The sequence below is a fragment of the Talpa europaea genome, assembly GCF_964194135.1.
Source record: "Talpa europaea genome assembly, chromosome: 3".
Lineage (NCBI taxonomy): Eukaryota > Metazoa > Chordata > Mammalia > Eulipotyphla > Talpidae > Talpa > Talpa europaea.
Genome location: NC_140069.1, coordinates 25642379 through 25655989, shown reverse-complemented (window position 1 = coordinate 25655989; position 13611 = coordinate 25642379). Strand labels below are relative to the sequence as shown.

The 13611-nt window shown below is 38.5% G+C and overlaps 1 protein-coding gene across 1 annotated transcript; it reads right to left on the bottom strand.

Annotated features, from left to right (window-relative positions):
* Positions 1-627: 627 nt before the first annotated feature.
* Positions 628-13513, bottom strand: SLC25A32 (solute carrier family 25 member 32; the record flags this gene model as incomplete). The annotated part of the gene is made up of 7 exons (XM_084229461.1): positions 628-763; positions 1709-1854; positions 2151-2264; positions 2613-2773; positions 3931-4016; positions 5802-5952; positions 13360-13513. 7 exons carry the CDS (start codon positions 13511-13513, stop codon positions 628-630), a joined length of 948 nt encoding a protein of 315 aa, XP_084085587.1.
* Positions 13514-13611: the final 98 nt, after the last annotated feature.

The following is a 13611-nucleotide window of genomic DNA, read 5'->3' as shown; positions in this document are numbered from 1 at the left end:
AAGAAAATAAGTGATGGAGTGACAACAGATGCTAGATATTTCTCAAATTATGGAAAGTGCATAACTTTTCAAATTTCTCTAATGAGCGCATTTCAATCGAATTAAAACTAAAGCACATTTACAGTGGATATTTTTCCAACTCAGATTTCCCAATTCTAAAATGGTCTGGTTTTGCACAACATCTATTCCATTAAATCCTTGAAACAGCAATGACATTCTTATGAAAGAACATTTTCCTGGTTTTGCACAAAGGTGGATTTTTTAACGCCAATCCAGGCAAATGAGTTCAGAAATTGAAGCACATACATGTAGCAAATGCTGCAAATCAGCTTCTACCTGAATAATGAAATGAAGAAATCCATGCAACACTCTGCTTCATGTCAGCTTCACTGCTATTTTGATGGTTGCCATTTCTGGCAGAGGTATCCAAGTCCCATACAGATGGGGAAGGCAAAAAGCAGAAACACATTGCAAAGATGTAGCAGTTCTTTGACATGTATTATGATTACAGACCAATCTTGATTATAAGCCATGGTGCTGCATAGTATTCTTCTGAGTTTTACATCTTAAGCACAAGGGAGCCATGTGGCTGCCTTGGGCATATATATATTGGAATGACCTTTTAGTTTACTTTCTATTTTCTTTTAGGTTGAGCAAAAAGTGTGAGACATTTTCATATACCACGAAAGTGATACAGCAGGCTGGAGTCACTCTAATCAAATTAGGGGCAATTCCTTTGTAAAATCCACCGATGCCTTCTTTCCTTTAAAGGGAAAAATAGATATAAGTTTAATTCCCCACATAGCTAGTTTGAAGATACAAAAGTTCTCCAACACAGGGTTAGCAGTCAAACTTCACTGTGATTTAAATCAATGTTTTCAAAGTCATGAAATAATGTGGTTCTGAGCGACTGTGGGAGCCACATTCCTACTGCAGGCTGACTTAGGAAGAGAGGGTAGGGATATCTCAAAACTAAACTGATAGGCGCTTTACTGATAACCATCTTTCAAATGCCTTTAAATGTATGAACATGCAGGAATATTAACTAATCTAATGTAGTCATTAAAAAATTCAAACAGCTTATATAAATGAAAGAAAACACTAAATGATAAAACTTTATTTCCTTATGCTTAGAATAGGAATATAGCCTGGATGTTGTCATTTCCGTTCTCAATAAATATTTATTGACTTGATGTATATTTAGACATTCTAAACAGTCTGCTCAGGCCTTTCAGTATGAAAAGAAATACAGGGATGTCGGTCTATAACAGTTTAACTTGTCCCATGCTGCAGAACAAGAGTCTCTTCTCTATAGAGAGAAGTATTTATTTATGAAAGCTATGGTTCCAATAGCAGGTGTGGGAGTGTCATAATTAAACTGTTTCTTTTGAATTTGTTTTTAATGCTATTTAAATATTTTATAACATCTAAATTTTCTTTTATTTTTGTCAATGCATTTGACAGCTCATTTAATTTTTATAAATCCTTACTATTCAAGATAATCTAATTTTACAAAGAAATCAAACATCAAAGAATAAGTGCATGGTCCTAATATGTAGTAAATGAAAAATGGGAAAGGAGAGGCAAGGAGTCAAGTTTTTGCCTTACCACTCTCGCCTTTGCTATAAAATTTTTAAGATCAACTAGACATTTTAAGATTTGCAAATTACCTCCTGGAAGCAAATTTGATACCCCATTATGTTCTCACCTCCACGTCTTTGTGATGACATCCAACACCCCATTGTAAACCATGTGCTGATCCTGGAGACGAGCTCTCACCACTTGATATGGGTATGTTGCCGCTACAGCGAATATTTTGGATAGCGCTGCAACAGATATATATTCTACTGTGCTCTAAAAAAGACAACACAAAACATTTTTCCTTAGACAGGATATCTTCAAAAATATAGAAGTTAAAATTATATAAGAAAACAAACATTTAAGATGCTATTTCCCCTCTTAACACAGGCTCTGTGCAACATAGGGTCTCTATTTCTAGCATCTGCATGTCATTAGCCTATAAAAAATGTAAACAGCAGCAGTCAGTACACATCTTCATAGCAATACTACTGAAATAAGTATGACAAAACTTTCATTTATTAAATTGTGTCCATAAAAGTAAATGATATTATTTTCAAGAATCATCTTACCAACTGAGCTTCTGGTACTCTGTTGACATGCTGGTTGTATTTCACTTTCAACAATTCATATGCCATAAACTGAAGAGCACCATGTGATGTTCCAAATAGCCCAGGAACAAATCCCTAAAAGGGAAGAATTTAAAAAGAAAAACTAAACTACCCAAGTTCCCAAGAGACCACAGCTTTCAGGGAGAGGGGTAGGAATGTGTGACTTAATGAAAGTATTAATGGCAAAGTTTTAGACCATCTTTCTCACACTCACCTGTGACATGATGTTACATCTTACAATAATGAGATAAACATTTTAAAGTACAATACAATATTATAAACTAAATTACAATTTTTATTAAATTGTTTCTTGCCTAAGCTTGGTTTCTTTTTAGGACTACAATTCATTTAGAACTCAGACATTAGAGCTAAGGGAATTTATAACTGTCAGTTATTCAAAATATATTGATAATAATTTATTACCTTATACAATCCACGCACACCTTCATATTTATATATTTTCACAAGTGTATCAAACATTCCTTTATATTGTCGTTGTGGGGGGTTAACAACACCATTGTACTGTAACATAAGGCGAGTTTTTGTTACCCATAATGGATTTGTAATGCAGAGAGTCATGGCTCCTAAAATCAGATTTAAATAAGATTACTTAGCATACAGATACTCCATTATGACAACCTAAATTAAGAACAGTGATTGTATGTGAAGAATAAGGCTACAAGGGTTACATTCACAACAGTGAGATGTGGTCACTGAGACAGTCTAGGGTAAGCGGTAGACAGAAATTCTGGGGGTCATAAAAACATCCTCATGCAGTTAGTGCGAGGCAAATTAACAGTGTGATAGAAATGTAAAAACCTTCCTCTTTGAGGTGTGAAGATAAGAGAGATGTCCTGGCTCTTAAATAATGCGGCCCCTTATAGAGAAATACTGGGGGGTGAAGAGGGAGCTCTGATAAGGAGATACAGATATGTAGAAGTAAGAGCTGGCATAATCCAGAGGGGTTGAAGATCAGGGGGAAAGGACCAGGAATCTAGCACTTGAATAATCTGTGCAATGTGCACACATATATTCACCCCAACTTTAGCACAATCTTCCTTAAGTCTGTTCAAATAGCTCTTATACCTCAAAAATGAACTCTGTAAAAATAGTTTATATTCTTTATAGAAGTGACAATTTTATAGTCATCCAGTTAAATTTCTTTATACCAAGTTTCCTAAGTAGTCCTTTATTCAACAAATATTTTGACTGCTGTTATGATTCAGGTCCTGCTAGTGGTTAGGCATTCAAAACTGAGTAAGACAGTTCTTGACTTAAACCAAAACAGTAAACATTAAGAAACCAAGGTATATACAAAGTTTCAAAATAGGAGTTAAGAAGACTATGGGTTTTACTTTGTTTTCCCTTTTTGAATATTATATATACATGAGGCAATTAAACAAGTTTACTGCAATAAACTGCAATATGAAAGCTGAACTTATCCTTTAATTGATATTATACTGAATTGTCTTTGAACTACTTCAGATTCATAACTTTTATGAATTATATTATCCTGTATAAGTATGGTGCCTTTAAATATAGTTAGGTAATCAAAAGAATACCTACTTTCAAAGAAATTTAATATGAGAACAGATTAGTATAGTTAGATGTGCATAATTGCACATAATTGCAATCTGATGTTCAAAGTGAAATAAAACAAAGTGAAATAAATAAAAAAAAGTGAAAATCAAGTGAAAATCAAGTTCGAAGTTGGCATTTTATATTTCATACATTGACTTACCAGCTTCAGCAGCTGACAGGAGGTATTCTGTTGCCTCTAACTGTTCAGCTCTTCCTTCTGTCTTGTATGACTTGATGGCATTATAGCTGAAAGAAACAGGAGCAGTTTGATAAAAATCTGCATAGGTTTCATAAAGCAGTAAAGTCTATTTTCAAGTGCGTGTAACTTAACTAGTAGCCCAAAAGTAAGTCAAAGCTCAATCAATGTAACCTCAAAATGAGATCGTTTTTGAGAATGGATTTCCTGGAAATGGTTTACTATGAGATTATATCATCCTTATTCTCCCCCCATCATGTATATGGCTAGCAAAACATATGGAAAATATTTAATCACATCAGTTAATAGAAACAACAGACAGGAAAACTGGGAGGAGGAGGATATAGAGTTGGTGGTGCAGTGACTGGACAGAACATGCAAAAGAGACAAAAAGGACATCTAACAAATAATGTTCAGGTACTATGGTTGGCAATTCTGATAAAACACTCAATGGATCTTTCTCTACAGACTAACAAACCATAAGCAGCAAACAAGTGACTTAACAAAAGAACATAGAAAGTATCTAAGAGCCTAAGAAAATATGAGATCACAGAAGGCTTTTGCAGGAGGAAGTAGCATTGAACTGGCATGGAGAATCAGGAAAACAGATGAATATGAGCAAAAGTGAACAATAAGGGTAAATGAGAAGAGAAGGAAAACTGAGCCACACGTGAGTGGCAGACTGACATTTGGCCTTCATTTGGCAGAAAATAGTTGCTAATGTTTTTTAGCAGGGGAATCAAATCAGTCTACATGAGCGACAGATCCCACTTATTCTTGGAAGAAGACTAGAGCTAAATACTACGGGGCTAAATCCCCGTAGCTAAATCCTTTCAAACTTTACTAATATGATTTTTAACATGAAACGTGTATACTTTTATTAAGAAATTCTTATCAAATAAGCCTTAAATTCACATGGCCTTAGAAGCTGTTTGGAGAACCTGTCACTCTGAAATTCATAACAGAATAGAGTTTGTACATACAATTTCACCGATGTAAGTATGTCTCACAATGAAAATTTTAAAAATATTTAAATACTGAGACTGTATTTTATTCTGCTCTCATTTAAAACTGTATTTTAAGATTGCTTTGGATACTGCCATAAAAACATGAGGAAGCAAGTAAAATACATGACACATAAAAGGCAAATATGCCAGGTACTGGTATTTTCCTAAATATGCCATCTATTAAAACAAAGAACAGCATCCCTATTCCTGGACTGGGTTTCCTCCCTATTCGTGGACTGCAGGGTGGCACATGTTCCTCCATTCAGCGCCATTATGTTTTGTTCTCACGCTCTGGTACACTTAGTGAGTTGAAAGTGCCTGCCACAGGCCCTTTCTGTGGCTTCTTCAGTGACTATGCAATAGGAGTTATGAGCTGACAAGAGAGCAGGAGGTAAGAAGGAGTATGTTTCAAACTCAGCCATGCACTGGCTTTTTTTCTTTTCCCAGGAGAGCTCTTGTACTGATACATATGATACATGTTCTTTCAAGGTCTGTCTCCTTCTGCTTTTCCAACTTCATAGTGACTCAAATATATTTAGTAAGCCATATTCCTGAATTCATCTCACAGAAATGGCTTCTGTAAGAGTGTTTCTTCATCACATTCTTTCACTTTCTTCCTGTTAATGTCCTTTCAGTCCAAATGTCTCTGATGGAGAGTGAAGCTAGTAAGCTAACAGAGCATAATACTAATAAGCCATTTTGTACTTTTTGACCCTTTCAATTCAGAGAAACTTATCAAATGATTCTTCCTCATCAATATGTAAAAATTACTGAAAACAAATAAAAATCATTTTACTTAATACTGTAAAATCATCTAGATCTACTCACAAGAAAAAGTAGAGTCCCCAGGATAAACCTGCACCCCACACATTTGGGGTCACTCCTTGGTAAAGTCCCCGGAGTCCATCGATTTTCCAAATGGTAATCAAGCAATGCACAATTCCTTTATATTTCGGTCTCAGTTCCAATCCATCACTCACTGCAGTCAAGGATACACAAAGTCAGGTGAAAACAGTTCTTGCTTTGTGTCACATATAAAGATAAACTATCACACACTCAGTCAAATGAAGGAGATACAAAGAATGAAGAAAAGCTTTTTTGGCAGAGAAAATTATTTAATACATTAAAATTAACACATTCATGATTTTATTCAAATTTTAAGTGCTTAGCATGCCCTCAATAAAAACTTGGATTTAAAAAAGCTACTAATTCCACACCTGTGAGAATGGCCCACATCAGAAAAAATCATAAACAAGTGGTGGCGAGGATCTGGAGAAAAAGGAATCCTTGTACAATATTGGTGGGAATGTAGACTAGTCCAGCCCTTATGGAAGTGTACGGAGGTTTCTCAGAATATTAAAAATAGATCTACCATATGATCCAGCAATTCCACTCCCAGGTATCCACCTGAAGAATACAAAAGCACTGATTCAAAGGCATTATGCACGCCTATGTTCATTATAGCACCATTTACAACAGGCCAAATTATGGAAACAATCTAACTGCACAAGGGCAGAGGACTAGATTAGGAAGATGTGCACACACACAATGAAATACTACACAGCTATGGAAAATATAAATTTTTGCCATTTGCAACAACATGGATGGAACTGGAGGGGCAAGTGAAATATATCAGGAGAAAGACAAACACCAGACAGTGTCACTTAAATGTGGACTATGGAGAAAAAAAGGGGCAAATAGACAAACAAACTCTAGAAATCTACCTGCAGAACTGAGGCTACCAGAGGGGGAAAGGTAGAGGGGCACAATGGTGGACGAAGGATGTGTTGGTGATAGGTCTGGTAACATACATCTGAAGGGTATGATCTAGAGCTCTAAATCATTTACAATGTTTTAAATAAATGTTATCTCAAAAATGAACTTGTATAAGGACCTGAGGAGTGACAGTAAAGAAAATGCAGAGCACAGAGGTAAATTATTTTCCTGTAAATTCTCTTTTACCCTTCCTACAAACACTACCACCACCACCCACCATCACCACATACACAAGAATCTATTCCATCCATTGTTTTCTTACTCTCAGAAATTCTAAATTAATAAAATGATAGGGTAAAGCAAAAATAAGTTAACCAATTTGTTGGGGTAATTCAAATCTATTTTGAAAGTTTAAGAGCTAATACTTATTTAATTAACTTTAAACTTCCATTTTGCAAAGGACTCTACAGAGAAGAAATTGAAGAAGGATATACTTGTGGTACAGAGTTAATATATCTAATATATAAGAAGCAGTCACAAGTCAACAGAAAATGACAGGTCCTAAGAAAAATGGGAAAACTGTATGACTGACAAATCGCAGACAAAAAATTTTAAAAAGGCAAGCAGCACTGAAATGGTGTTCAACTTCACTCACAAAACACAAGTAAAAACAGCTCTTTTTGCCTTTCAGATTGAGAACTTAAGGTTTGTTAATGGCCATGTTGGTGAGGGTGTAGGGGAATAGGCACGTTCATACCATAACCCCCTTTTTTAATAGTATGGTAGACAGATTTTTTTTTAAAGATTTATTTATTTATTTATACAAGCACTGGGTACAGTCAGAAGCGCAGGAGGGTGAGAGAATTCGCCAGAGCCAGAGCGGGGAACAGAACAGCCAGAGAGACGAAATACACGGCTGAGGGGTGCAGCGGGCGTGGCAGGAGAGGTCTGTCACGCCATGTGGGACCCTCGCCGGTCGCCGGGGATCGAACAGGTGCTGCGGAGGCTGCGGGCAGCTTCGCAAGCTGAGTGCTCAACCACTGCGCCACCAGGGGAGGCCCGGTAGACAGATTTTTACTAGACAAATTTAAATGCAGTTATCCTTGACCTGGTAGTTACTCTTCTAAGACTACATCCTATAGAAATATCAGCTCAAATCTACAAAAATGTGCATAGCAGTTTCTTTGACAGCACAGATGAAAGCAATCTCAATATATACCAATAGGGAAATGTTTAAACAAATGATAACATACCTATACTATGGACTACTCTAATGTCAGATTATATTAAACATCATTAATTGAACATGAACATGATTAGTTTATTTTAAAACCATCCTCTACAACTGTATTTTTATATACGCTTGGGTATCCCTAGAAAAAGGACTGAACTAAAACACAGCATATGGTTAATAGCAGATATCTTCAGGGAATGAGATTCCTTTAAAAAGCAAAATATGGACACTGTAGAAAATTTACAAAACATAGAAAGGAATAAAATTGAAAATAAAATCACCCACAATGCCACCACTCAGATATGACTGCTCTTATTGTGGTGTATTTCCTCACCTTTTTTGTCTATGAATGGAAATTTCGTTTCTCTTTCTCTAAGCCACACCTTTTTGTCAACCTTTGTATCTGTGTAGATAGATGTGACTAACAAAAATTGCATGTGGATATTCTTTTTTAAAAAGATTTATTTATTTATGCATATGAGAACTGGGGTACAGGCCAGAGGTACAAAGGGGGTGAGAGGATTCAACAGACAGAGTGGGGAACACAATAGGTGGATTGACTGAAATACACTGATGAGGGGGCAGCAGCGGGTGAGCTAGGAGAGAAGTCTGCTGTGCCATGTGGGTGGCTCCCTGGCCAGGGATCAAACTTGTGCTGGAGTGGCTGTGGATAGCTTGACAGTGCTGAGACTTAACCTCTGTGCCACAAGGGAGGCGCCTGCACATGGATATTCTGTTTGAACAGATCTAAAATTGAACTAGGGGTTTTCCCCACTCAGTCAGAAGCTGCTCTTATTCTAGTGTTCCAAATGGCTTAATAAATGGCACTACCATCTATGCAGATGCTCAAGTCAGAGACCTGAGGGCCCTCCACAAACCCTCTACCCTTCACACATTCTTATCAATTAAGAAGACCTTTTGATTGTGCTGATTGATCAGTCTCTCCTGGACTTGTATCTCAGGTCACGTGCCATCATCCTACTTCAGAACTCCATTTCTCAACTACTGATAGCAATTCAATTTAAATTAGTCTTTCTGCCTGCAGTTTTGCGGCAAAGGACTTGGCTGCTCCCAACCCCCAAATTACTGCATTGTAGATTAAATAATCTTTCTAGAAACAGATTATTTCAAAAGTCACTTATTAAAACTATTCTTTTTTTTTTAAAATTTTTTTTTATAGAGGCATGTTTTATTTATTTGTTTGTTTGTTTGTTTTTGTTTATACATGCACTGGGTACAGTCAGAAGTGCGGGAGGGTGAGAGAATTCACCAGAGCCAGAACGGAGAGCAGAGCAGGCAGAAGGACCGAAGTACACTGCTGAGGGGAGCAGCGGGCGGCAGGAGAGGTCTGCGCGCCATGTGGGACCCTCCTCCGGAGGCCGGGGAGCAGCCGGGGATCGAACCGGCACCGCAGAGGCCGGCAGGAGAGGTCTGCGCGCCATGTGGGACCCTCCTCCGGAGGCCGGGGAGCAGCCGGGGATCGAACCGGCACCGCAGAGGCCGCGTGCAGCTTCTCAACCCAGCGCTCAACCGCTGCGCCACCAGGGAGGCCCACTTATTAAAACTATTCTACAGCACATAAGATAAAGAACACACCTCCTAACACAGTACTTAGGAGTCTCCATCACTCACTTGGGTCTAGAGGCCCGTCTCTATTGTCTCCCTGCACGTAACGCTGCCTCACTGAAATTACTGTATGGATTCATTGACATTTACATTTTAAAACATTTGGTGAACATTGTTAGAATGTTCAAAAACTTTCAGTCCTTACAGTCTCTGACCTTAGAGTTTTTGCACAGGTGCTATGAACATTCTGTCCTCTCACTCACCTACTCCTCCATTTTAGCTTTGATTCCTTTTTCAGGCCTCAGTTTAATCATTTCACTGGGGGGAGCTTTTTCCTAACCCCTAAATGAGGCCATTTCTTGGCTCCCACAGCATACTATATTTTCCCTCCTATAATAAAACATCCTTACTGCACTTATTAGCTTTTTGTTCAATTATTCTGGCTTCCCAGTAGGAAGATGCTATTGGAGCAAAGACTACTACTTCAATGCAACATTTCTATTTCTGATGTTGTGCTTGTACATTGCACATTCTAGAATATGTTTTTCTTTTTTTTAAAAAAGATTTTATTTATCTATACATAAAAGAACTGGGGCACAGGCCAGAGTTGTGGGGGGCGAGAGGGTTCACCAGAGACAAAGTGGGGAACAGAACAGGCAGATTGACTGAAATACACTGCTGAGGGGAGCGGCGGGCGAGACAGGAGAGGTCTGCTGAGCCATGTGGGTTGCTTCCTGGCCAGGGATTGAAGTCGTGCTGCAGTGGCTGTGGTGAGCTTCATAGGTTGGGTCTTATCCCCACGTGCCACTAGGGAGGCCCCTGTTTCTTTAATATATCCTGAATACCTCCTGTTTCCTGTCCAGATCCACCGTTCACCCTTCTCTGTCATGTTCTGCCCCAGAAGTCATCTAGTTTTTAGTTGAGTTGGGTTAGTTGGGTACCCTGACAGGAGATCAGATGAATGGAAGAGAGCAGACACAGATATCTGCAGGCATACCTTGTTCTAGCTTCACTTTACCGCACAGTATCTGAAGATACAGTGTTTTTTTCACAAGCCCTTCTGCTAGTAAAAAGATTATGATCTGAAGGCTCAGATGAAGGTTAGTATATTTTAGTAATAAAGTTCACTGGTCACTACTCTACTATCAGGGAAATGGAAAAGAAGAATGGCAAAGAACCATTATTTACCATGGCTACAAAGGGAGGAAAACCTACATCTTTCTAATTAACCTGACAATGTTACACCAAGTACACTACGCTTTGTCAGAAACCTGAGTTTTGTATCTAACTTCTCTAGAAACTCTACTCCTTATTTTCCTGCTTCACCTCCAATCTCTTCCTTGCTTTTAGTACTTTCCCCCCAAAATATAAACTCTCTTAAGTATCTCCTGAGAGTTTCCTCTTTGATCCTATTTACTCCTTATCAGTTAAGCTTCTGGAGGAGAGAGCTACAATTTTAGCTCCAAAGCTTCTCAATCCACTGCAGTTTGGTTTGGGCTCCACAAAGTACTGCCAAGTGTTCTCTAGATAGAGACCTTCAAGTGCACTTTCGAGCCTCTTTTTTTACTAATCCTTCAGTAGGACCTGATATTGTTTACCCCCTCAAACACTCTTCTCTGGACTAGTTTCATACTGCACTTTTCCTGATCTCCCTCTTCTTTAGCCAACAAATTTCCTCTGCAGCCTCGTTCTTTTTCTGCCCATCCTTTAAATGTTGATTTTCATAGGCACTCTTTGCACTCAGCAGGGATAGTTCTCAAATCACTCTGCAGTTTCACTTGCTACCCCTATGCTACAGTTTTTGCATTTTTTGAAGAACTGATTTCATTTCTAACATCCAAACTTGGCTTCCGTGTTGTTTTTTTTTTTTTTTGCATGGCATGAAAGAGGCATAATTTGGCAGCTTAACTTTCTGGTATCACTTTCATTTCCACTTCTAACATCTGACCCTTTAACAATGCCAAGCGCCGTACTTATGGTTTCAAACTGACAACACGCTATGCAATCAGTTTGAAATCCCAGTGCCAACACTTCCTGTGTAATCCTGAGTAAACTACCTGATTTTGCTGTCCCTGAGTTTTCTAATCCATGAAATGGGAGTGATAATAGAACCTAACTCCAAAAATTATAAAGGACTAAGTGAGTTAATACATATAAAGACCTTAAAGCCATGCAAACATTCAATCGGAAACAGTTTATTTATGTCACTGTGGATTTTGTTATACTATGATTCATATAAAACATGACAATGTTATTTTTGTTTAGGCTAGACTCTACATTTTGATTCCTTGATTAACTTACTGGCTTTCAGATGTTAGAATATTTCTATTTTTTTACTTAATTCATATTATTTCTTGGGGAGGGGTCTTTCTTATCATTCTTGATTTAAAATTATATCTTAAAATTAGAAGGGGATGCCACAATCTCCTCTCTGACTTTGATATCGTATATCGGAATATCTTCTAGCCTGCCACCCAAGCTCTGAACTACTTCCTATTATCACAGTTTCTTTTTTTAAATAATTTTATTTTATTTTTATTAAAAAATCAGTATTTGCCATTTATTTACATAACTACATAATTTTGGGAATACAACTTTGCACCTCAACATGTACACATGCTCCACTCACCCCCAAAGTTCCACTGCCAATACACTGTCACATTACTCCACCATCTTCTCTGGGATCCACAATATTTTTCAGAGTCTATGGGTTTTTTTTGTTGTTGTTGTATCATGCCAGTTTGTTTTCTTTGGCAATTTATATTACACAAATGAGTGAAACTACCTGATAACTGTCTTTTATTTTCTGACTTATGTCACTTAACATAATCATCCATTCATTTTTCCCCCAAAAAACAGCATTTCATCTTTTTAAATAGCTGAGTTGTGTTCATTTCTAAGTACCCATAGAACCTGTGTAGATTCAGTCATTTATTCATAATTTTAATAGCCTACCTCTACTCATATTTTGGTCATTTGGATTTATTTCATGTGGCCCCTAGTTTTATGTTGTCTAGAATTATCTTCTATATGATTAAGTCTTGAATTAGAATTAAGACTGTAAGTTACCCGAGGGCAAGAACTCTGTTTAGGTGCTCTGAATCGCATATAGCAATCCACAAATAATATAAGGAAACAAATATGTATCTGGTGAATCAAATCAAATCACTTCTGCAGCTCTAACAGTAGGCAGGACTTTACTTCTAGTAAAGACTTAACTGTCGTGAAATAATTTCCAAATAAAGTTAGCAAAGACTTTTTTGAAACTATCTTTTCCAGAATTTAGTGTTGACTTTAACAACCAAAGGGTTTCGTTAATTTTGAAATACTTAATCCATGAATCTAAATAAGAAGAATAGTATTTCAATTCTAGGTCATATTTCTTCACAGGATCTCCTTCCACACTTACAAATGCCAAAAAACAAATCTTCAAGCAAATTCTACACCAAATGTATTTCCAACCACCTGCTGAGGATTATGCCTCACCCCAAGCAATCGCACTTTCCTCTCAGGGGGAGTTGCCAAACACGTGGTTACCCTGAGATATCAAAGTACCTCCAAAGGTGAATGATTTGCACGTGTGAAACCTTAGTCCTAAAATGTGGCAATCCCGTTCATATCACAAACCAGACTGAGCCCCACATCCCACACCAATGAGGGTTTTCCCCAAAGCTCCCGCATATCTCAGTCTTGGGGAACCGGGCCCAGAGCGGCCAGACCCCTTTTCCATGTTCCCCTTCACCAAATCTCGTTCCAGGTGAGCATCCTCAAGCGTAGAGGCAGGGGGATCAAGGCCTCCTTCTCCGTCTTTACCACCCCGACCCGGGTGAGAGGAAATTCAAGGAGCCCGGGGGCCGAGCAGGCTCTTACCAGCAAAGCGAATCTTCACGAGGTCGAGCGGGTGCAGCGCGAGGTTGGACAGGACCCCGCCGCTCACGCCCGCCACCAGGTTCTCATATCGGACGTGGCGAAACACCGCGCCCCACGCCGACGACCCAGACGCCGGCTGGCCCTGGCCGGTCATAGGCTCGAGCGCCGCGGAGGTCGGGCGAGATGCTGTGGCCGCCACTGTGGCGACGGCCGTCGTCCCGGCGCAGAAACCGCGGGGCGCGAGCCCACTTC